Below are 25,196 nucleotides of genomic sequence, written 5' to 3' on the forward strand. Positions count from 1 at the left end.
GGTGAACATGTATTTATAAGAAAGATTGATTTTAGACGCAAGATAATAGTTTTTTCTTATACCACAGGTTAATTTTTTCCCTTGTGAAAGTCTGTCTCATGAACTTTTGTAAAAGTTTAAAGCTTAGTTACTAAAACATAATTGAGCTGGTTTTGGTGGCACACACCTTTAGTACCAGCACTCAGGAGGCAGAGGCAGGTGGATCTCTGTGAGTTCAAGGCCAGCCTGATCTACAGAGTAAATTTTAGGACAGCAAGGGCTACATAGAGAGTCCCTGTCTCAAAAACAAAATGAATAAACAAACAAAACATAACAAACCATAATTAAAGAACAGTGGTTCACAGTCATCTGTTACTTCACTCCCAGGAGATCTAATGCCTTCTTCTGAGCTCTGCAGATACCAGGCCTTCTGTGATGCACACACACACATGCAAGCTAAACCCTTTCATATGCAAGATTATAAAATTGTAAATAAAAAATATTTTAAAGCATATTTGAAGAAAAATTTAACCCATACATTTTTGACTTAATGCTGTTGACTATAAACTCCTTTGTGGCTTGGAGTCCCTTGTGTATTGTTTTTTACTTTAGCTTCTACTGTTAAATACAGTTCTTAGTTTTGGCCTTAATAACTGTAGTCCATTTGTTGTAACAGGTATGAAAGTATTATTGCCACGCTCTGTGAGAACTTGGACTCCCTGGATGAACCCGATGCCCGAGCAGCTATGATTTGGATTGTAGGAGAATATGCTGAAAGAATCGATAACGCAGATGAATTACTAGAGAGCTTCCTGGAAGGTTTTCATGATGAGAGCACCCAGGTAAGTCTCTTCCATCCCGTGTTCTAGATCTCTTCTAGATCTAGATCCGAGAAAGTAAAATGTTAGCTAGTTTCTTGTGTGTGTTTGTTTGCCATGGTTTCTTTGACTTAAATCCTTTTGGTCAATAATGTTTTCTAGATTACAGAGCTTAGAGCAATGGGTCACAGACTATAATGGGTGTTGGAACATTTAATGGCTGTTGAAACACAGGTTGATGAGCCTACGCTCCCAGAGAGTGAGAAGCACCTACGCAGTCAGTTCCTACCTGCTGCGGGTGCTGCTCCAGAAGTGAGCGAGCTTCCCTGCAGCGATGGCGAACACTAATCAGCTTTTTATTTTCTGTCACTTAAGGATGATTACGTATTGTCCTTGGTATTTGCTGCTGCTCATTACAGTACAGCATAGCGAGGTTTGAAAAGATTCTCCATAGAGGATTAGATTTCTCCCCATCTGTCCCTCTCTCCTACTAAAATTAGAGTCAAAGGCCCAGAGAGGCAGTTAGATTATTAAGCCCTTTCTCCCTGGCATTTCCCTCTCTCCTACTAAAATTAGAGTCAAAGGCCCAGAGAGGCAGTCAGATTATTAAGCCCTTTCTTCCTGGCATTTGTGCTCATAGCAAATAGAAGTTTGTGTATGCAATCCATTATAGTAATTTAATAGACTCAATATTAATAGTGGCTCAGCAGGCTCCCTCTAATTGGCTCTAATCTGATGCAATTCTGTTTTGGCTCTTATCCCAGTATGACAAAGGATTTCATGAGTCCTTCAGGCTTGTATGCTTTGGCCAAAGTAAATAATACACAGTTTGATCAAGAGCCAGCCTTACTACTTTATGTATGTCCTTTAAAAAATACATTTAAAGGCTGGTTCAGAGGACAAGCCTGACAACCTGAGTTTGGTCCCTGGAACTCATGTAAAGGTGGAAGGAGAGAACTGACTCCACGAAGTTGTGCCTGACATCTGTGTGTTCACTGTGACACATGCCTTCACACATATCATGCATCCAGACACATCATCATCATCATCATTTTATTATTATTATTATTATTATTATTAAAAAGAAAGAACAGTTGAATGTCTGGCCCAGAAACAAGCCATTTTTGATACAAAAAAATGCAACTGGAAGATAAGAGGCTAGTGCATGGTCAGCGACAGCTTTGTACTTCAGAGACAGTTTTGGCTGCTGCTTGTTACACGGGCTGAGCTTTCATGTAACCAACATCAGTGATTCGTAGTTGAGAAAATATGAATTAGACATGATGTTGAATTCTGTTTTTTAGGTGCAGCTCACACTGCTTACCGCCATCGTGAAGCTATTTCTCAAGAAGCCATCAGAAACACAGGAGCTGGTCCAACAGGTCTTGAGCTTGGCCACACAGGTGAGAGATCTGAGAGTATCTGCAATGCTGATTCATGGTGCTCCTGATGGTTAGACTGGATGGTACTTCTTGTCTCATTCAGGGCTGCTGTTGCTGTGGTGAACTCCACAATGAAGAACAACATGGAGAGAAAAGCCTTTATTGGTTGCATATCCTGAACCATAGTCCATTGAGGGAAGCCAGCACTGGAACTCAAACCCAGCAGGAATGTGGAGGCATGGAGTAGTGTTGCTTACATACAGGCATGCTCCTTGTGGCTTGCTCACCCTGCCTTCTTATAGAACCCAGGACTACTGACCCCGGGTTGGCCTTTTTTATAATAGGCTGGGCCTTCCCCCACCAGTCAGTAATTAAGAAAATCCTTGCCTACAGTTTGGTCTTGTGGAGGCATTTTCTCAATTGAGTTTCTCTCTCAGATGACTCTAGTTTGTGTCAAGTTGAAGTAAAACTAGCCAGGATACCTCCCAAGAAGGTTCACTGGGGCAGGGTTTGGTTCTGAATACACTAAAATGATGCCTCTTAACAGATTCTGCTAAATTATATCTGGCACGTGTGCTGCTCAGTTCCCTTTCTCCATCTGTATCACCAGGATCCCCCACCAATAGTTAAAATAGGTCTTTTACATATATTATAATGGACATAACTACACCTCCCTTCCCAGCATGCCCAGAGCCCTATCTCCCAGGTAATAATATATACTGTCAAGTTAACAGTTAACCCTAACCATCACTTTACATATTTCTGCTCAGAAGACAAAAGTTCAAGTGGATTCTAATTTGGGAATGTGGTCATTGACCTTATATATAACAAGTCACAACCAGACCTGCTGGCATAGGCCTGAAATCTCAACTGCTGGGGAAGCTAAGTCAAGAGGATAAAAAAAGTTCAAGGTCTACCTGGGAAATTTAGTGAGACCCTGTTTCAAAATAAATTTAAAAAGAAATTATTAAAGTACTGGGAAATATACTCAGTCATATAGCAATTGCTTATGACACACAGGGCCCTATATTCAATTTTTAGCACTGGAAAAAAAAATCATGACACTCTTCAGATTCATAAAAATCAAAATAATTTTTTTATAGTGTAACTAATATGATGATGAGTCCATCCAATTCAGTAATGTCTTGAATTTGAGAACAGGCTGGCTTTAACACAATTGTTAAGGTGTGTATCTACACATGGAATCTGATTCACGGATTAACCATTTTTCTGTCTGTTTCTTCTGTTTCTAATGCTATATTATGAAAATTTTAACCCCTTCTATAATACTTGGCCAGTTCTGAGCTGTCATTTTTTCTATTACTAATTACTTCTTTAAAATTCACTTATAAGTGCTCTTAGAAATATTTTAGAATTTTATTTGAATTTTTATTATGTGTGTGAATGTGTATAGAAGTAGCTTATGAAGCCATGTGTATAATATGAAACTGGCTCCTGTGCCAAAAGTGTGTGTACTTATCACGACAGGCACAAACAGCCTGTTAGTCATGGTTATTGTGAGTGCAGAGTGGCCATCAGGAAGGGATTGCATAATTGTCAAAGATTTTCTTTTTTATTGTACACCCTTAAAAATCTTGGTGTGGCATGATTAGAATTTGTTTGCTTGCTTTTGTTTTTCTTTCCAGGACAGGGTCTAATTTCAGTATGTAGACCAGGCTGGCCTCGACCTCAATGAACTCTGCCTGTTTCTGCCTCTTTGATGCTGAGATTAAAGGTGTGTGCCACTGTGCTTAGCAGATTATAATTTTTTTAAGCCATGAATATGTATAAAATTATTTTAAAACTAGATAAAAAAGAGCACTAAATTCAAGCGTTAATCCTTTTGAAAGCACATACATTTATATATTCTTTAATGCTTCCTTGTTGGGTCTTTTGGGGTTGCAGTTTTAATTTGTTGTACCTTTATGAGCCCTTAGGTCAGGCACTGTGTGTAGTCTCTTTCTATTACTGGGACTTACCCAGTGTCTCCATGGAAGATGCATATAGGTATTTGAATCAAGAAGGAAGTTATGGAGATAGAGAGATGGCTCAGTGGTTAAGAGAAGTTGCTGCTTTTTGTAAAGGAACTAGATTCAAGTCCCAGTACCTGCATGGGGGCTCACAATGTCTGTAACTCCAGGTCCAGGGAATCTGATACAACCTTCCGGTTTCCATGGGCTCTGTACACATATGGTACATTTATAGGCAAGTAGACACATACTCTTAAGTGAAACATTTTTTAAAATTTTAAGGAATGTATGAGGAAAACAGATGTAAGGTATAATATGTGCCAAGAAAATTTCTGCCAATATTCATGGCCATATTTATTAATTTGTATTAATTAGTTAGTTAATTTAGAGAGGGTATCTTGCTATGCAGCCCTAACTGGCTCAGTACTCAGCACATATCCTGGGCTGCCCTCAAATTCATGCAGTCATTCTGCTTCGGTATCCTGAGTATGGGAATTCGAGGTGTGTACCTCCACATATGGCGTATGTAGCAGTTTTGGTTTTTTTGTTTAATCTTACACATGAGAGCTAGGGAGATGACTCAGTGGTTAAGGTACTTACTGTTCTTGCAAATGACCTGAGTTCATTTCCAGCACCAACATAGTTGCTTATGGCCGTCTGTAATTCTAGTTCCAAGGGCTTTGACACGCTCCTCTAATGTCTGTGGTTACTGCATATATGTAGTGCACTTAACATATATGTCGGTAGTACATTGGTACAAGTAAAATAAAAAATATTCTTTTTAAGGCTGACACATTTTTATTTATCCATGGCTGTTCACACACAACATAGTGTGTTTATGGAAGTCAGTTGACAACTTGTAGGGAGTCAGTTCTCCTATCGTAGGTCACAGAGGCTGAACTCAGCTCACAAGGATCATCAGTATCTGCCTTACCCACTGAGCTATCCTGTCATACCTCAGTGTAATTATTTAAAATACTGTTTTTATTTCCCAAGGCCATTTAAGTGTGTTTTTTTTCTTCTTGCTTTGGAATTTGAGTCTGAGCCCATCTCAATGTATGTTTAAGTTCCTTGAAACATTAGGCATATAGAATTATAGCTATAGACCATTATTAATTCTCAGTAAAATATCATTTTAGTAGCTAATCTGCAAAGGTTACTACAACAGTGCCTTGACAGTAAGTCTAGCACCTTGGTATCTCTATAGAGAACAAATCCATCTAAATCACCTTGCCTTTGTCTTTCTTTAGGATTCTGATAATCCTGACCTTCGAGATCGGGGTTATATTTATTGGCGCCTTCTTTCAACTGATCCTGTGACAGCCAAAGAAGTGGTGTTGTCTGAGAAGCCATTGATCTCTGAAGAGACAGACCTCATTGAGCCTACCCTCCTGGATGAGCTCATTTGCCACATTGGTTCTTTGGCTTCTGTGTACCATAAACCTCCAAATGCTTTTGTCGAAGGGAGTCATGGGATTCATCGCAAACACTTGCCAATTCATCATGGGAGGTAAGCAGGTGGAGGTTTCTTCAGCGAGAAGTCACTTGCCGTGTAGGCAGTTTGTCTTCCTTCTGCTCTGTACTGGAAAAGAGCTTGTACATCCTACAGTCTTGCTGCTCTGAAGAGCTTCTTTTCTCTGAGTTCCAGTCTAGGAGTACAGTAAAACTATAGACAGTCATCGGGACTATTATCTGTATTGATAAAGTTTGAAAGTTGCTTAAGTCCCTGGTAACGTATTAGATACTGGGGCTGAGGACATACCTCAGTTGGTAAAGTGAATTTGATCTCCAGAACTCAAGTGAAAAAAGCTAGGCCTGGTAGTTAGTGAGTGCCTGTAGTGAGCAGTGGGTAGGAGACTGGGAAGTTGTTGGGTTCACTGCCTAGCCAAACTAATCAATACGCTACAGGTCTCAATGAGAGATGCTGTCTCAAAACGCAAGACAGTGCGGGCTGGAGAGACAGCTCAGTGGCTCAGCATTGCTGGTGCTCTCCAGAGGACCAAAGTTCAGTTCCCAGTGTCACACTGAGTGACTTACAACCGCTTGTAACTCAGCTCAGCAGCTGGTTTCCTTGGATAAGGAACACATGCAGCATACACTTAAATACGGACAGATACACATAAATGAAAAGAAAGATAGCTTTCAAAAAAAATAAACACAGCACCTGAGAAACAACACCTCAAACTGTCCTCTATCCTGCATGGGTTGGCACATGCCCACATACACAGAGAAACATTATTAAGACACTATTTCTCTTATATAAATGACTATGGGAAAACTATTAACAAAATACTTTGGCAAGATTGAGATGTATAAACAGCTAGAGTCTACACATAGATACAGCTTTCCATTCTGTATGCCTAGTTTGTGTTGTTGTCACCAAATTAGAGTAATGAGATCAGTAAGGCAAGTGTATTTGGAGCAGAGCACAGGAAACATGCAACTTCCTACCTCCCTCAATTTTATAATCAGGGAAGAGGAACACTAATAAACTCTTTGCTTTTGTTTTTCTAAGACATGGTATTATATGCTTGAGGCTGGCCAGAACTTATTGTGCAGCCTAGAAGCTTCCCATGAAGCTAAGATTTCAGCAGGCCTGGGCCACAGGGTCTGGCTTTATACATAGGTCCTTATCAAAGCCCCTTATCCATTCATACTTATTTTTGTCTTTAAAAACTGATACAAGAGAAATACCCTTTGGTATAAATGGGGGTGATGGCTTAGGAATATACTTCAGTGGTAGAGCACTTGCCTAGCACCTGAAAGGTCCCTATGTTGAATCCGCAGCACCTCAACCCATCCAAAACTAAAAGGGGTGTGTGTGTGTGTGTGTGTGTGTGTGTGTGTGATGAATTGCTGAAAATGACATTTGTACAGTCCTTCCCTAATTCCTCTGCAACAAAAGTTAGTAAGTGCTGTACTTGTGATACGAAATAAGGCCTGCCTCTTGCAGAGGTTCAAAGGTGGCATCGCTAGGCCTTTCAGAATCACTTGTCTAAGAGTGAAGTGCTGTCTATCTAAGTGCTTATTGTGCTCAACATTTGCCAGCTGCTCTGTAAAGGTGATGTGGTAAAGAGCCGTCTGATTTAAGGCAAGTTAACCTTTGAGAGGTTCTTTGATGACATTTGTGCAGTTACTTTACATGACTTCACATTGGAAAACCCTGGATATTGAATTTCTTGGGTATATACCTGTGATTTGTCTTCTTCCATATTTGTCTTGAATCTACATGTTTCTCTTGAATCTTATCCTCTGACTGTACATAACCTTTTAGAATATTCCTTCATTGTAGTAAGGAAAATTATGCATTTTTACCTTCTATTTGAGGTACTAATAAATGCACATATTGTGTCATATTTCTTGGATGGCTCATGTTGTAAGTTGGTGGAATTTCACATGCAAAGATTAGCTTATGTGTTGATGTATTTCTTACATCTGTACTTCTGCCCTTATTTGCCCCTTCTTGACATGGCTTTATTGATTCTTCTCCTCAGGCATCTTTCTTTCATAGATTGTCTTTAGTCTCTGTAATCCCATGTTGTTTCACTTAGTTTTCATGTGACAACTTCTGACAGAGATACCTTCAAGGAGGAAGCAAGCAGAAGGGATTTCATCGTTAAGGAACTGTCCTTCCGTCCCTGTGCAGTATGTTATTTGGCCTCAGGTTTCAGAGGGATTTCAGTCCATTTTAATGGGGAAGACATGGCACCAGGAGTGCTCTATTCATGGTAGTAGGAGTGTGAGGTAGCTGTTTGTTCCTGTGGTAGCAGATGAAGCAGAGAAGAGCAGACTAGTACCATAGGCAAATGTAACTTTACATTGTGGAAACAAATCTCAGGGCATGTCTGTAGAGAGTATCTGGATTGGGTAATTTAGTTGGGAAGGCCCACCCAAAATGTGGGCTGTACTGACACAGACTGCAGTCCACAACTGAATACAAAGGAGAAAGCAAGCTGAGCACACTTGTTCATTGCTCTGTGCTTCCTGATTGGGCAGAGTATGACCAGTCATCTCTTGCTCTGGCCACCACCATACTTTCCCTGCTATGATGAGTCAGTCTTCCAGCTGTGAGCCAAAGAAACATTCTTAACGGCTTCTATCAAAGATTTTGTTACAGCAGTGAGACAAGTAACTAGCACATTTATCTTATTACTGTGGCAAAATAGGTGACAGAAACAAGAGGGTGGGGTTTCCTTTGGCCCACGGTCTCCAGGGTTTTCTCTGTCATAGCAGAGAAATCATGGAGACAAGGACACCTATTCATGGCAGCAGGAGTGTGAGGCAGCAGCTTGTTCTCATAGAAGCAAACAGGAAGCAGGTATAATTTTCAAAAGCTGCCTCTAGCAATCTACTCCTGCCTGCCATGCCCTACCTGTGTCCCCTGAATACTCCACAACTGTCAGAATAGTGTGACAAGTGAGGGACTGTGTATTCAAACTGTAAGCCTGTGAGGACATTCCAGGTTCAAGTCATAACACCTGTTCCTTCTCTTCTCTGACTGCTAGTCTTGGTTAATTCAGAAGGTCTGCCTGAACTTTTCCAGTGCTTCTCTTCATACTCCCTACTTCATACTCAGGGAATTTATGAGCCAACCGTAGTCACTGCTGATACAGTACAAGACTCTGCCACTTAACAGCATGCTTTCATTGGAGCCTCACTTTGATAGCCTGGCTTGGGTGGAATTGTTTACATTCGATTGACTAAGAAACTTGGTCATAAAGTTGTCACCTGTAGTTAACACTATGTGAAGCCTACACTTGATCTTGGATGTCTGATTCTAGATCCCCTGTTCTTACCAACACAACTTCTGCTGGGTATTTACCTGAGCTGTGTGTATAAATTTCTGTCCCAAATTTTTTTGTCTAGCTTTGACTGCCAGTCACTTGTTGACTGTTGGGCATCTGTAGTTATTTTTCTTAACACATAACAGAATTAAGCATCTTGAAGCTGTGGTTGTAGAATGTGATTTTAGCAGCAAAACAGAAACAGACCAAACCTAAGTGTCTTCTATTTCTCTTTTCCCTTCCCCATTAACAGCCTCACTCATCTTTTTCTTAATGCTTGTTTACTGCTATTCTCCTTACTCCTCTATGTTCCAGTCTTTTCAAAGGTTCCTTAGGTGTTTGGGTTTGTTTTAACATGTATTTGTTTGCTGCGTGTGTGTGCACATGTCTCACAGAAGACAGTTTGTGGGAGAGACTTTTCTCTTTCCATGTGTAGATTCTGGGGATTAATCTTGATGGCAAGAACTCTTACCAGTGGAGCTGTCTTGACCCTGTTTAATCCTTTGATTACATTTTTAGTGTTTTATAATTATACCCATGACAGTCACTGCTTTGTTGCATTATGGATGAAGATGGTTTTTCTCATTCCTCCTCTGTGTTTGATTGCAGCACTGATGCAGGTGATAGTCCTGTTGGCACCACCACTGCAACCAACCTGGAACAGCCTCAGGTCATCCCCTCTCAAGGTGACCTTCTGGGGGATCTTTTAAATCTTGACCTGGGTCCCCCAGTGAATGTCCCGCAAGTGTCCTCCATGCAGATGGGAGCAGTGGATCTTTTAGGAGGAGGACTGGATAGCCTGGTAAGCATCTTTGTTTCTCTTGGTTATTTTTATTTCTTGGTAGACTAGAGAACTTGATTTGGCTTTCCTTGATGAGCAGAAATGTCCTTTGTAAAGGACAGAACTATCTGTCTTTAGAGAGTTCATTACTATTCTGTTCATTGCAATGCAGTATGTCTGCATGTGTATAGGTTTATCATGTTGGCCTGCTTATAAATAGAACTTCTGGTATTTTAGCCAACATGTTTTTTGGCAATCTTAATTATTAATGTCTTTACCAGAGTACGTTATTTTTCTTATCTTCTTACAAGTTTTCCTTTGGTCCTGAATATCATTAAAGTGACTTCATAATGGTCACCCTCTTTTAGGCTTTTAAGCCTCTGCCTTAAGCCTCTGGATGTGGTAGCACATACTGTAGTCCCATCACTTGGGAGGACAGGCAGGAGGATCAGGAATTCAAGGTCAACCTCAGCTACAAAGTGAGTTTGAGACAGACCTGAGCTAAATGAGACTCTGCTTCAGCATTCACATACCCTAACAAATACCCTCTATCTTTTAAATATTTATTGCTTTGTGCCTTTTCCACATGAAGCAGTTATTTTGAGCATTTTGTCTAAAATGTACCTTTGTCACAATTGGAAAGAACTGCTCGACTTTTTCCCCTTCTCACTTCTTCTACCTTTGTCATACTTCCAATTTAATTAGCTTCCAGGATTCTAATAATAAAAGGCTCTAAAGTCCAGAATGTCTGTGGACATGTGCCACCAGTTTCGTTGTTATACAAGATGGAGAAAATGGCAAATGCAACTGTCAGTGTTTGGGGGAAAGGCTAGGAAAAATGATAGGTTGCACAGCTCCCTGCAGATTTGGAATTATAGTGTAGGTGTCTGATACTCTGATGACTGTCCAGATGCCTGACAAGTTGATGCATTTCCCAGCAACATTGGAAAATACACACCTTAGGTAGAAAATACGATTTCAGAGATGATAGAAACAAAGTCCCTGTTCTCTTCTGTATATAACGGTGTTTTCTCATAAGCTTTATGAAGATTGTAGTGTCTGTGGGTTATTTATGTCAGTATAGGTGCATTTAAGCTTTGGCAGATAATCCACTAAGGTACAATCAGACCTCTGTGAGTTGTGCAGTGTATCCAGAGTCTAGTCACAGACCATACAGGGGACTCTAGCTTGTTGGCACAAGTTGAACACCCTTATTGTGTTTCTTTTGAATATAGCATTTTGGCCTCACTGGTTGTAGAAGGAGAATGGTATCTTGGTGATGTCAGTCTACATTGCTGTATATGTAGCCTCTCCAGACTAAAGGTAGACAGTATCATGGAGCTGCCCAAGAAATAGAAATAGCTCTTGTTATAGTGACATATCATCTACAGGTTGAACACAGTGTTCTCAGGTTTATGCTTTACCTTCCTTACTGCTTTCCCTAGGCTCATTGAACCTAAGAACGCAAACACATTTACAAATGGAGGTGGAAAGGAGGCCCTGATTTTGATATTTCCAGGGCCACAGTTCCAACAGGTAGATAGATAAGTAGTTCATAAAGATGAGACTCTGTAAATACTGCTTCAAATAAAAAGCAATACTGCTGGAGGAGCTGGGGAGATGGCTGATCTTAAAGGATGAGAACCTGAGTTTGGTTCCCAACACCCACATAGGAAACAGGTGCTGGCCAGGCAGTGGTGGTGCACCACTATAATCCCAGCACTTGGACGGCAGAGGCAGGCAGATCTCTGAGTTTCTGGACAGCTTGCTTTGCAGAGTGAGTTTCAGGAAAGCCAGGACTACAAAGAAAAACCTCTGTCTTGGGGGGAAAAAAAAGAAAAAGAAAACAAAAACAACCAACCAACTGAAAAACAGGTAATGGTAGTACATGTTTGTAAGCACAGTACCCACAGGCATAGACAGGTGGATCCCTGGGGCTTCCTGGCTTGAGTGTAAATGCTTTAAGAATTTGTTTGAGATTAGGCGTAGTGGCCTTTAATCCTAGCATTTAGGAGTCAGAGCAGGGGGATCTCTGTAGTTTGAGGCCAGCCTGGTCTTCATAGGAAATTCCAGGCTAGCTAGGGCCACAACGTAAGACCCTTGTTTGGGGGGGGGGGGCTAAGTTTAAAACTTTTAGTTAATTAATTGAATGCTTATGGGTGCTTTGTCTTTATATGTATGTACCACATGCATGATTGAAGACCAAAAGAGGGGGCATTGTATCTTCTAGGACTGGAATTACAGCTTGCTGTGAGCCACCATGTGGGTGCAAACAGCCTTTACTTTTACTTTGGATCTGTATGTAGTTTAATACATTCACTCAGAGAACCTAAATTTCTTTTACAAGACTCTCACAAGAGAAGCCTAAATCTGGCTGTGTGGACATGATGTCCAGACATCAGTGGAATGGGCCTCTTTTAAAATTCCTTTCAGGTTATCTAAAGAAGAAAATAATTTCAGTTTGTCTTATAATCTGTATAAATAGTGCCATTTCTTTAATGAATCCTTGCTTTATAGAAGCATTTCACAAAGCTGTATAATAATGTGTGTAAATATCTGTACAAGAGAGATCCCGATGTAGTGAGGCTCTGGTAGAACCTAGTAGTCTGTGTTTGGGGTTTTTGTGTTTTGTTTTGGTTGTGTTTGTTTCTTATATCTTACATTCACACATGTGTGGATGTGAGCGATTGCATGTGTGTAGATGTTAGGGGATGACCTTAGATGTTGGTCCTTGCCTTCTGATTTGTTTTTCAGGGAGGGCTTTTGATCTTTTTGCATTTTGTTTTGGACAGGTTCTTCATATATAGCTTAAGCTAGCCTCAGATTGACCATTCTCCTGCCTCACCTCCCTAGTTCAGAGATTGTAGGCATGTGTCACAAGGCCCAGCATTAGTGTTGGGTTTTAACTAAACCTCAACCCATGGTGGTCAGTGCTGTCCTGCTAATGAGCTTTAGCCTGCCAGCTCTTTACCTTGTTATGGTTCTCATTCTAGCTGCATAGTTAAGCTTAGTTCCTTCTAAAAATACTACCAATACTATTTATATATAGTAAGAAGAACAATTAAACAAAGTACCTGCAAAGCAGGATCTTTTTTGAGACAGGGTCTCCCTGGCTGGCTTGGGAACTCAATGTATAGAACAGGCTAGCCTTGAACTCAGAAATCTGCCTGCCTCTGCCTCCCAACTGCTGGGATTAAAGGCATGCACCATCAAGCCTGGCCCCCAACTACTCTTGTTTTTATGTTTGTTTGCTTTGTTCTGTTTTTAAGTTGTTGAAGCTATTTTAATTTTACATCCAGGATTGAGAACATTGAGCCAAATAAAATTCCAAATAGAATTAGGTAGCTGATCTCATATGTCAAGCAGTGACTTGGCATAACAAACAAAAAAAACAAAAAAAGTTTTCTGACAAGCCTATTTGACACGTCTTAGAGAAACAGACATCTTGGGCCAGTGAAGACCTGAGTTCAGTCCTTCGTGTCCAGGGTGAGGGGAAGACAACTTTTCAGGGCTGTCATTTGATCTCTGCACACTAATGCACACTAATACAGTAAATATAAAATCAATTGTAAACACTGGACAGACTGAGTTTGCCTTTGGTTTTTTTTTCTTTCCATTGTGATTTTTTTTATTTTTGTTTTGTTTTTTTGTGGTTTGGTTGGTTGGTTAGTCGGTCGGTCAGTTGGTTTTTTGAGACAGGGTTTCTCTGTATAGCAGCTGTCCTGGAACTTGCTCTGTAGACCAGACTGGCCTGGAACTCACAAGAGATCCACCTGTCTCTGCCCCTCAAGTTCTAGGATCAAAAGCGAGTACCACCACTTCCTGGCATCCATTGTGATTTTAAGAGATTCAGTCTATCTTGGCTGGAAGTTAACTTTGATCAAATATACAGATATTAGAGACTGAAACAACTAAGTTTTCATATTTTACATTTGAGGTTGCTTACCTTTTTAGTCAAGATCTCACTGTATCCCTGTTTGTCCTCAGCCCCTGGCAGGTGGGGCTCACAGGTGTGCACTAGCATACCCAGCTTTGGTGGCTCAGTTTTTCCTAAGTTTATATTCACTACCAGGTATTTTCAGGCTTCTTCTTCTTCTTTTTTTTTGATCCTCTGGTCCTCCAGTTTGCCTTTTTTTCACCTTCTTTCATCTCTATATTTGAGAAATTTTGCAATTCAGTGACCTTTTCCTAGAACTGCCACATTAGGAAATACTAATTAATTTACTAATCACACCTGAATAAAGCTTTTTTCCATTAATGAGAGTGATTGAGAATCTGAGATTCATGCAGCAAAAATAGACTGGGGATGTGGCTGTGATACTGAGAAGCAGCTGCACCGTGCTCCTGAAGCTTGGGTTATGTTTTCTTTTAAGGGGGCAGTCACCTTTGGAAAAAGAGGAAATCAAGTAGTTTTAGAAATGGAATGCCTTTTTAGTGTAAAACTTGAATCAAAACAACTCCCTAGCTGTTCCTGTAGTCGCACAGTCGCTTCTATTTTTATTGCCTTTCAGCATTCTTCTCCTTTTGCTTGTACTCTACAGATAATGTCTTGCTTCTGTTACTGTAAACTCAACTGTCAGCTTGTGGAGAATTCATGTGAAATGTAACTAAGCGCTTCATCTGTTCAACATGCAAAGCTTGATGCATTCAGCCTAGGGTAGGCTCACTTAGGAGTTACCTGCATTCAGCCTAGGGTAGGCTCACATAGGAGTTACCTGCATTCAGTCTAGGGTAGGCTCACATAGGAGTTACCATTCATTCAGTCTAGGGTAGGCTCACATAGTAGTTACTTGCATTCAGTCTAGGGTAGGCTCACTTAGGAGTTACCTGCATTCAGTCTAGGGTAGGCTCACATAGGAGTTACCTGCATTCAGTCTAGGGTAGGCTCACTTAGGAGTTACCTGCATTCAGTCTAGGGTAGGCTCACTTAGGAGTTACCTGGGCTTCTCATTTCTTTGAATTAGAATCCATGTTAATGGCATTCATAGTTTATAAAACTGCCTGTTCTGGGCTAGGTGTGATTTTCTCACAGTGTGTATCCCTCTGGTTTCATGTAATATAGGAGATGACCTGAGGATCTCATGTGTAACTCTTGCCTGTGTGTTATAGTGTATCCTCAAGAGACCGATTGTGGAAGTAACCATTGAATCTCAGTTATTTGTTGCATTTACTTTTAATCTGTCAACAGAGGCCTTGGCTAAAATGGTGTTTTGCTGCCTCTAAGATGCTGTGTGTTATTCTGTTTAAATGGTGCTATTGAATACCAACAGTTATAAAGAAAATATTATTCCAAGTATCCTTTATGCAGAGGAAGGACTATATACTAAAGAAATATTCTGTCCCTAGTTAGAGTCAGAGTAGCATCTAGGAGAAGCTGCATTTTTTGAAACTCCTAGCGTATGCTTTTCAAAGTTTCCCGTGCTGTTCCCTGCCTTTCTTTACCTTGTGATTTGTCTATCATGTGCTACTTTATTAATGTCTTGAGTGCTTAGCCCACAGGAAATTCTTCATGAACTCTAGTTTTGTCATTTTTCCTTTGCAGTGACTTAAGAGCTGGGTTTTAAGTTTATCATGTGGGCTATGATAGCAAGTAAATGGCCATCTGCATCTACATATCAACACTCTTTCTCAAAAACAAACACAAATAAACAAAAGCATGCAGATAGTATCTTTCTAGCAAGGTGTTCAGCCTGGAGAGTTCATTTCACAATATGTGCTGACAGCATTGATGTTGGCAGTGGCTCTAGGCCAGTTAGTAGCTAGTTTTGTTGGCTTCCATCCTTTTGGTGGTTATTTTCTCCACTAAAGTGATTCATTGCAAAATTGACTCCTAAGAACTATTGCCAGTAGATGTACTTACATGGTCACTAGAACACTGATTCGTTTATTAAGTACATATTGAATGCTTACCATACATCAGCCTTTATTCCAGGTACTAAGAATAAAGTTATGAGCAAGCCAGTTCTTACAAGCTTCTCCTCTAAGAGTGGAGGGAAGTGTAGTGAGTTCCATGTCGAGAGGCCATGCTACTGTGAAGAGCAATGGGGCAGCATGCAGTTTCTCATATGAACTTATAATATTCGATGTATGACTTCTGTCTCTAACTTGCTTTGAAGGAACTTGTAAACTTCCTTATTAGGAGGCAGTAAGGCTCCCTGCTTTCCCTTTTGAGGAAGCTGTGATGAGTCAATATGTTCTCAGCTATCAGTTTGTTTCTTGGCTTACTATGTGCTCACAGTATCTCCATGTGTATTTTACTGGTTGTGTTTAATGATACTTCTTTGCATAGCTTTGAACATTCAAATTTTTTACCCAGCAGCTGAAAAACCATAGTTTGATCTCGCAATTAGAATTGCTGTGAGGAATAGAGCTGCTGGCAAACTATGTGGGTCGATGCATTCCTTAGAGTCACTTCCCAAATCATTGCATAGAAGAGATGAGGATCTAGACAGAAGTGTAAGGATGTTGAGCTTAAGGTCTGCTCCTATGACTAAGAAAATACCTACAGGTACCTAGACAGCTCCACTTTTAGAAGCAGGTATGTGTACTTTAGACTGGCCACAAAAGGGGCTCAACCTACACCAGTCACTAATACTGTGTGGAATTTTTTCCTTTAAGTCAGTGGTCATCTCTGTTAATATTATTTTGTTATGCTTTTCTTTTCTTCAATAGAATTTCTTTCTTCAGTTCTCTCTGTGTGCTACTCTTTTATAGTATGAGGCCATTCATGCTGAGCTGGCATTTACCTTTACTATCTAGAGCTCATCTGGAGCTCATCTGGAGCTCACTTGTAGCTCAGACTTTTGGCCTTGCCTGGTTCTGCTGCAGCGCTCATGTAATGTACCTAAATCTGTTCAGCTCATGAGTTAGAGTGGTCACCATGGAATCACTGCTTTCTGTCTAGTTCCTAGATTAGTTCTGCAATGACCTTTCACTGTGTAATCCGATGTTAATCTCAGTGCTCTCGTTAAACATTACTTTAGATATGGTGGAGTTATTACCACTCTTTGGCGGTAGCCAAATGTTAGTTCTATTCTAAGTACCATTTAATGGCAGTGAATCTTGTGATTTAGATTGGAATAGGAAATTGCACTACTCATTGAAAGTATCAGCTAAATACCTTTAGAAGAATCCTCAGTTTTTAGCATTTGAAATACTCTTTTCCATAGCCATGCATGTTGGCTCATGCCTATAGTCCCAGGATACAGCAGACTAAGGCAGAAGGATTATCAGTTCAAGACCATCCTAAGATATATAGCAAGCCCTGTCTCAAAACAAAAGCTACCCCCCACCAGCCCCCAAATTGACACCTCTCCTTCCTTCTTCCTGTATTCTGATTTAGTTGTCCTGTAGTTGGCATTCTTTTCTTCATGAAGAAAAATGAACTTCAGTAAGACAATCCTGGGGACGGTAGGATGTGACATGTGAACACTTTGAAGGATTTAAACACCTAAGGTTAGCACACGAGTTCCTTTTCACTTCTGCCTTCCATAGCTCACTGGATAACAGACAAAAACCTGAATTGTATAGGCCCTCGTGTGATTGATTTAGTATAGGATCCTGATAAGTGTGAGCTCTCAGAACACTCTCTACAAGATAAACCTCATTTCAGCATTGAACTGGAGATGTCTCATTAAGACTGATATATAATGACTTTCCTAGGTATTTTTCTTGGTTATCTGCTGCATTACATTTGTCAGTGTGGTGGATAGCTAAGACCATGTATTGGGTTGCTTCTATCCTCGCTCATCTTCCTCTTTCTATATTAGTCACTGCCTCTCACCAACATTTTGCTACTACATTGACATATTGTCAAAGTGGAGGATGATCTCCCTCGAAATCTTCTGTAGTTAAGAGGAAAGATTCAAAATAAAGCCTGAATAAGCTACATCTAGTTTTGCTATCTGGGAAACATTGGCTTTATTCTTTTCCTTTACTTGGACCATAGCCTTTATATTTCTAACTGCGTCTTTGGGTCTTATGTGTGTCAGATTCTAGATGAGTTCTTGATTCTAAATTGTCAGTGTTATAAAAAAGGAACATCAGGATTGTTTTTCTTTTCCTTTTTAACATATATTTTAATTTACTTAATTTTATGTGCATGGGTATTTGCCTGCATGTATGTCTATGCACCACATTCATGCCTGAAAGAAGATACTAGATCCCCTGGGACTGGAGTTATAGACAACTGTGAGCCACCATGTGAGTGTTGGGAATTGAACCCTTGTTCTCTGGAAGAACATCCAGTGCTCTTAACCACTGGGCCATCTCTGCAACCCCAAGATTGTTTCTTCTGTGGTTTCAAATAAAATTGGTCAGTAGCATGGGGAAAGATTGTGTTTAAACATTTTCCAGCTGTTAGTCTCATAATATTCAAGAGATGAGAATAAAAATCTAAGGGGGGGAGGAACTAAAATGAGTTAGGCATGGTGGCAGATCTTGTGAGGCAGAGGCAGACAGATCTCTATAATTCCAGGCTAGCCAGGGACTCTGAGACCCTGTCTCACAAGAACTACAACTAGGTTTCTTGTGAATTCCCACATCACTGTGATAAATACAATACCTTTTTAGTCCATGGCAGGGAAAGCACAAAGAATTCATGTCAGCTGGAGTATGTGGTAGAGGCTCCTCCATCTTGATGGATCAGGAAGCAGGAAGCAGGAAGCAGAACAGCACCACCAGCTAAAGACTCAAACATAGGAACCTAATAGAGACATTTCAGGCTAAGCCACAGTAGGTGTTTCTTCCTTTAGTTTAAATATCACCAATGGCTACCTCTTCTCTGTGATTTTTATTGAATATTTAGTAAAACTGTTACTTTTAAAATGTTTTTCTTCTAAGCATATGTCAACCAATTTGATTTAAAAAAAAAAAAAAGTTTATCTTTTAAGCTTGGGTTTCAAACCTGGCCAGAGGAGGGGCCTACTCTCAAGAGTGTAGAGGTAAGCCTAATAGGAAGTCACAAACCACATCAGCATTAAGATGAATGAGATGTTTTGTGGAGCCCCTTCCAGGGGGCTAGGGAGGAAGCAAATACAAGGCTGACTGCAGATGTCACCCCACCAAGAAGTCTTTGTAAATAGTACCATTCGAGTGTGTGAATATGTGTGTGCATGTGGGTGTGTGTGGCAGGGTATGACCACCTAAAGCCAAACAGCTCCAGTTTTTCCTCATTGGTCTTGTCATGAAGACAAGTCTTCCTTCAGGGTGAATTATATTTGTTATCAGGCTCTAAGGGGAAAGAAGCAAGGCTTACATGAGAGCCTGTGGAATTGTTTTCCTAACAACTAACAGTCTAATTCTCTTCTTTGCCTCCTTTAAATGACAAGCCCCAAGTAAATCACTGCAACTCTGTTGAGAGGAAGTGACTGTGGGAGGTGTAGAGCATGCTTGCTGACTTTCTGTACTAGCTGCTTTCCCCAAGAGTATTCTCAACTGAAAAACCTTTATGTTCCACGGGTAATTTTGAAGCTAGAAGTTGCAACTCAATATTGGTTTGTTTCCCATCACTTCAGTAAGGCAGCAGGTTTTGTAGGCTAAAGCATTTTCAGTCTTCCTTTGCTTTTTTCCCCCCAGCCTTCAATTTCTTTGTGAAGGAAAAATAATGCTGCTTGGGCATAGAGCTTTTTAGAGAATACAAATACTTACTTGTTTTTGTGTCAAATACAATAAGATTGTCAAAATCTTATTTGGATTTGTGCCAATGAATTGTGTAGACAAACAGGATAAGAAACGTCACTATGATGTGCCAGCTCCATTTTCCAACTTTTTACAAAACTCTCCCACCCTTCCACTACCACTGCTCGGTTCCCCTAGGACATGTTTCTTGGCAACTTAGAAGCCCTTAGGCTTTGGGAGACAAGTCAAATGGCATGCATTTCCAATGACTTGGTAGATCAATTTACAAAATCTATATGGGCATCTAGTACTTAGCTAAATGAACTCTACCTCTCTCTCCTCTCTCTCCTTTCTCTCTTTCAGCTTGGCAGTGACCTTGGCGGGGGCATTGGAGGAAGTCCGGCAGTAAGTGCCATCTGTTTTTTTCACCATGGGAAGCTCCGCCCTGTTTGATGCTTTCCTTCACACCCATTGTCAGAGCCACTTCTGCTCTCTAGCACTGCATGCCACAAGCTCGGTAGCAGTGTGTGAGGGTAGAGAGTGCAGGGCTCCTTGCAATCTTGGGTCACATTCCACATGTGGTCTAGGGACATCTTTAGGGAATGATGCTGTGATGCCTGTAGAGGTCTTTGTGTTCTAACACTAAAGAGCTGAGGGAAATGGAACCTCCCATCTTGACTACAGAATGCTTTTATGCCCTGGTGTCCAGAAAGACTTTGAGAGAGTTTGCTGGATGCATAGAGACACTTTCCTCATAGATGAGTTCCTACGAAGTGTGAATATCAGCTCCCTCAGGAGAGCTTCCTACTAGATATTAATGCCCAAATGGGAAGTCAGTCTTGGCCAAACCCAAGTGGAAGTGGAACTATTTTAGTTGAATGCTTCTCCCTTGTTCTATAGACACAAACTCCTCTTTTGTTAGGGTACCTATAGGCCTTTTGCACAGAATCATGGAAGCTAAAATTGGAAACAAACAAGACAAAATCCTGGATCGCTGTGTTCTCGCATCCTACCTGTGCCTTGACAAAGCTTCTAAAGCATATGTACATTTATCAGTGGTGGAGAAAAGTCATGGAGACATTATGCTGATTTGATTCTTGCAAATACTGTAACTGCAGTGTTTTCTAATTGATTTACCAATGCTGTTAAAGTAACATTTTAAGGACAACTAATGTATTCTTTCTCATCTCTTTCTGTTTTTTCCCCAAAGGTAGGACAATCCTTCATCCCGTCATCAGTGCCTGCAACCTTCGCTCCTTCACCTACTCCTGCTGTGGTCAGCAGTGGTCTGAATGACCTGTTTGAGCTTTCCACTGGGATAGGCATGGCACCTGGTGGATATGTGGCTCCTAAGGCGGTAAGTAGGTAGATAAGCAACTCTTTTTCAGCAGACAAACCCTAGATTACTTCTAACAAGTTACTTCTGCTAACACAGAGGGTCCATGAGGAAGATAAAGGCTAGCTTCGAACTTAACCGTAGGAAACACCATTAACATCCCCCTTAAACATTTAGACTTAAAATTGGAAATATTAAATACTTAAAGAGTTTAGGCTTCATGTTTAGAGACATCCAATTTGTCAGCATTCAAGTACAGTAAAAACCTGCTACATCATTTTATAGTACATCAGCAAGAGACATATGGTAGAGAAAAGTGGCATGTTTGTTTGTTTTTAGTTTTTGTTTTTTAAACAACTTCTGTTCATTCCCCCTCCTCATTGGTACTAGAGAAGGGTTCTAGCGTAGTCTCTCAGACTTACTTTCACAGGTTTTAAGACACCTCTTTTCTTTTGTAGCCTAAACTCCAGCTCAGGGTCCTTTGTATCAGCTTCCTAGGTGCCAGTGTTCTGTAAAGAGAATGAATGACCTATGACAGCCACACTTGTGGTTTCAAATGAGTAAATGTATTAATATGTAGCAGGCAGAAGTGAAAGAACAGATAAGAGCTGCAGATAGACAGCAAAGTGTCATCAGATCAGGTGCTCACAAGCACCTTGTGGAGACAACTGTCATAACCCAATTGGGAGCCCAACAAAAGAGTGTCATCAAATCAGGTGCTCACAACAGCAGAGCTAATTGGAGATCTGAGACTGGACTTCTGACTGAGAGCTCTCTAGGCAAGCAGAGAGTTTTCCCTGGATGAATTTCGCAAAGTAGATACTTTTAGCCAAAAGTAGACTCAGAACTGAGCCATAGTGTTTGGGCACAGATTTGTAGCTTTGATATAAGATCTCCCATGTTGGTATTCAGGGGGTGGGATTCTTCTAGTCTCTCTGTCTCTCTGTGTTTGTCTATCTGTCTCGCCCCACCCCTTCTTTCTGGCTTCTCCCCCACCAACACACCGCCTCTACCCATGTCCTGGGAGCCCATCTTGGCCTACCTGATACCTCAGGCTAGCTCCCTTTCTGTGGGTCTGCCTAACGTCAGATTGGTGGTTGTCTCAGGCTCACTTTTTTCAGAAATATTAGGCTACTGATCATTCAGATGTTCGTAGATCAGAACTCTAAGCATAGACATAGCCTCTCTCCTCCCTGTCACCTACTGATATACGTATGATAAAGCACCCATACCTACAACTCCTCAACAGGCAGACAGGGATGGTTTTATAAGGGTATCTGTAGAGTAACTTTGCAATTGGCTTCATTATTTCACATTTAAAACAGACATTACCAATCTGCCCTCTGAAAAGATGGTGTCAGATTGCTGCCCCCAAACCATAACGAATACCAAGTCTCCCATATTCTAACTTATTCCAGGTATTATTAGCTATTTGGAGTTTTGTTTGTTTGTTTGTTTGGTTGGTTGGTTGGTTGGTTGGTTTGCTTTGCTTTTTGACTCTCATAAGTAAAAAAACAATATCTTATGTTTCTGTTTTTTTCTTTTCAGTGTAACTGAGTAAATTATGGTTATTCACTATCCATAAACTCTTTAACTAGGGGTTATAATGGCTCGCAAACTTGATTTATTTTTTTAAGTAGCATGAATCAGGGATATCATAGATTCTCGGCCAAGGATACATAATCAATAATATATGGAAGAAAGCATTGAGATTATCAATGCAATATATGGTCCTTCCCTTTATTGGGGTGCTAGGAATATTAAAATGTCTTGAATGATTATTATAGACATACTGTTTGCATTAGCAGATTCAACTTCTTCCGTTCAAGTCTTTTTTTTTTTTTTTTTCAGGCCTAACAGAAACATGGTACTCATCAGAATGTTTTTTCCTTGTATAAGCATTTGGCAACAGTTCTTAAAATAATAAAATGACCAAGTTAAACAGAAGATAGAAAAGAAGCCAGTTGCTCATAGACTTTTATTTTAAATTGGTTCTTAAATAATTGAGTGTGATCTCAAAATTCAAAAAATACTTTATTCAGACCTTTTCACACAGACTTAGTATTTGTCGTGCAAAAATCACCATCATTTTCTGAAGAGATGTGAATTTCACTTTACATGTTGGAAAAGAGCAGCACCAGGTTAAATCTCTCCTGGTCTTTGTGCTGTATCTTATCAGGTCTGGCTGCCTGCAGTAAAGGCTAAAGGCTTGGAGATTTCGGGGACGTTTACTCACCGCCAAGGGCACATCTATATGGAAATGAACTTCACCAACAAAGCTCTGCAGCATATGACAGACTTTGCCATCCAGTTTAATAAGAATAGGTAAGAAGCAACATGCTGGGTTTGATGTTGTGTGTCTTGTTCTGAATGTGCTCCAATCAACATGGGGTAAAAATTCAAGCTGGCAAGTCCTAAATGTAGATTAAGCATAGCTCTTGTAAGTCTGTTCAGCTGTCAGCTTCAGCTCTGGAGAACAAAGACAAAATTATAGGCTTGAGGTATAGCTCAGTGGAAGAGCATTCACTTAGCATACACAGTGCCTTGGGCTAGATTCCCAGCTCTACACACAAGACAGACACACACAGAGACACATACAACCACAGGAGAGAGGAGAGAGAAAAGAAATTATTGTTGTTTGGTGATTTCAGGACAGGATTTCCATCCTGGCTGTCCTGGAATTTGTTTTGTAGACCAGGCTAGCCTCTAACTCAGAGATCCACCTGCCTCTGTCTCCCTAGTACTGGGATTAAAGTCATGTACAACCATGCCTGGCCAAAAATGGTTTTTGAAAATTAAGCTTCCGGTCAAATCTGGGTATCATGGCCCATGCCTGTAATCCCTGCACTCATAAGATGGAGGTAGGAGAATCAGGAGTGCAAGATCATCCCTGACTACACACTAAATTCAAAGCCAGTTTGGCTTACATGAAACCTTGTCTAACAAAACAAAATCAGAAACAACAAAAAACACTATTAAGTTAATAGGCTAATAAACTGACTAAACATACAGTTCTCCAAAGAAGAAACACAGTTACAAAAACAGTACTGTCCGTTGAGAACAGGTAAATTAAAACCATTTCGAAAGTCTGTCTCATACAATCAGAATGGCTATCCTATCAAGACAATGACAAATACTAGCAAAGAAAAGATGACTTTTTCACTGTGCCTTGGGAGTAGAAACTCGTCTGTCTTGAACAATGAAAACAGTAAACTGTTACCTTTATACTGACCAGATAGATTAGGAAGCTAGTGATATAACATTAAATTTTCATACTTTTGTTTACAAAGTGAACATTCCTTGTCATCCTCCTGTCTTAGACTCATAAGTGCTAGGCTTACTCACAGAGGAGAGATTCTTAAATCTTTCTCCAAAAGATTATTTACAGAAAAAAATTATATAGATATAGATATAGACATAGATATATAAATACATACATACATACATACATATATATACATACATATAGAGAGAGAAGGAGAAGGAGATGAAGAGGGAGGGAGGGAGGGAGGGAGAGAGGGAGAGAGAGAGAGAGAGAGAGAGAGAGAGAGAGATGCTCTGACCCCCCCCAAAAAAACATGATATACAGAAGAATCTCTCAAAATCCTAGCATCAGCAATAGCTCCTGCCTGTGAACACCTCCTCCCTCTTCTATTCCATCTAATGGCAGTGGTCAGAAGTTCTGGCATAGCCAGTGTTGGAGCAGGTTGGTGTTCTCATTTAGTTGTCTGTAAGTTACTTCACTGTAGTAGAAACCATGCAAACTCAGCGGTGTGTGGCGGCTGCCTCTTGACGAGTGTCTGGGTGTTGCTCCTCCTCTCTCTAGCTTCGGTGTCATCCCGAGCACTCCCTTGGCCATACACACTCCACTGATGCCAAACCAGAGCATTGATGTCTCTCTGCCTCTCAACACCTTGGGCCCAGTCATGAAGATGGAACCTCTGAATAACTTGCAGGTCAGAGCTTTACTTCACTTGGAGTTGTGGTTAATGTGTTGCTGATTTCCCCTTGTGTGTATGTGCAGTATCTCATTTTCCACTGCTATAACACAATACCCATGTAAAGAGGCCTATTTAGCTTACAGTTTGGGAGGTGTACTGCACGGTCTCAATGTTTAATCATTCTGGTGAGGACGCTTTGGCTTCTTTGTATCATGCATAGAGTTGTGGTAGATGACCTGTGACAGGGAAAGGTTATAATGCAACATTGGGAAAAGGAGAGCCAGAGGCAGTGGTTCTTTTAAATAAAAACTTCCTCTTCCAGAACCAAGACAGGCTCTCACAAGAACTACTGTATATCTACAAAGGGCCAACATTCCCAGTGACCTCACCACTTCCCACCAGGCCACCCCCCATCTCAACTCCAGCATGCTAAAGGTCTCCTCGATGCCCCCCCACACACACACTTGCCCGCCAGTACGTGAAACCTCTAAGGAAAAAAATCTCTTTTCTAGTGATAAAGTTGGTAACAAAGTAGCTTGAAATAATTATAATGAAGTTTTTATTTGGTTTAAAAAAAAAAACCAACC

At 40.5% G+C, this 25,196-nt stretch overlaps 1 protein-coding gene and 1 non-coding gene across 4 annotated transcripts in view; one reads left to right on the forward strand and one right to left on the reverse strand.

Moving 5' to 3' along the window:
* Positions 1–25,196, forward strand: part of Ap2b1 (adaptor related protein complex 2 subunit beta 1) — a 99,114-nt gene that overhangs the window by 38,414 nt on the left and 35,504 nt on the right. For 2 of the 3 annotated variants that reach the window (XM_028772353.1, XM_028772355.1), the window contains 8 exons: positions 656–821; positions 2,102–2,200; positions 5,400–5,659; positions 9,543–9,735; positions 19,696–19,737; positions 20,543–20,689; positions 22,848–22,993; positions 24,495–24,624. In XM_028772353.1, coding sequence (XP_028628186.1) covers positions 656–821; positions 2,102–2,200; positions 5,400–5,659; positions 9,543–9,735; positions 19,696–19,737; positions 20,543–20,689; positions 22,848–22,993; positions 24,495–24,624 — 1,183 coding nt within the window. The remainder of the gene's footprint in view (positions 1–655; positions 822–2,101; positions 2,201–5,399; positions 5,660–9,542; positions 9,736–19,695; positions 19,738–20,542; positions 20,690–22,847; positions 22,994–24,494; positions 24,625–25,196) is intronic. The other variant, XM_028772354.1, reaches the window with a different exon arrangement.
* On the reverse strand, positions 21,791–21,922 carry LOC114625220. The gene has a single exon (XR_003712027.1). It is a non-coding gene; the product is annotated as a small nucleolar RNA SNORA17 (small nucleolar RNA).

This window comes from Grammomys surdaster, unplaced genomic scaffold (genome assembly GCF_004785775.1).
Source record: "Grammomys surdaster isolate TR1022 unplaced genomic scaffold, NIH_TR_1.0 213, whole genome shotgun sequence".
NCBI classification, from domain to species: domain Eukaryota; kingdom Metazoa; phylum Chordata; class Mammalia; order Rodentia; family Muridae; genus Grammomys; species Grammomys surdaster.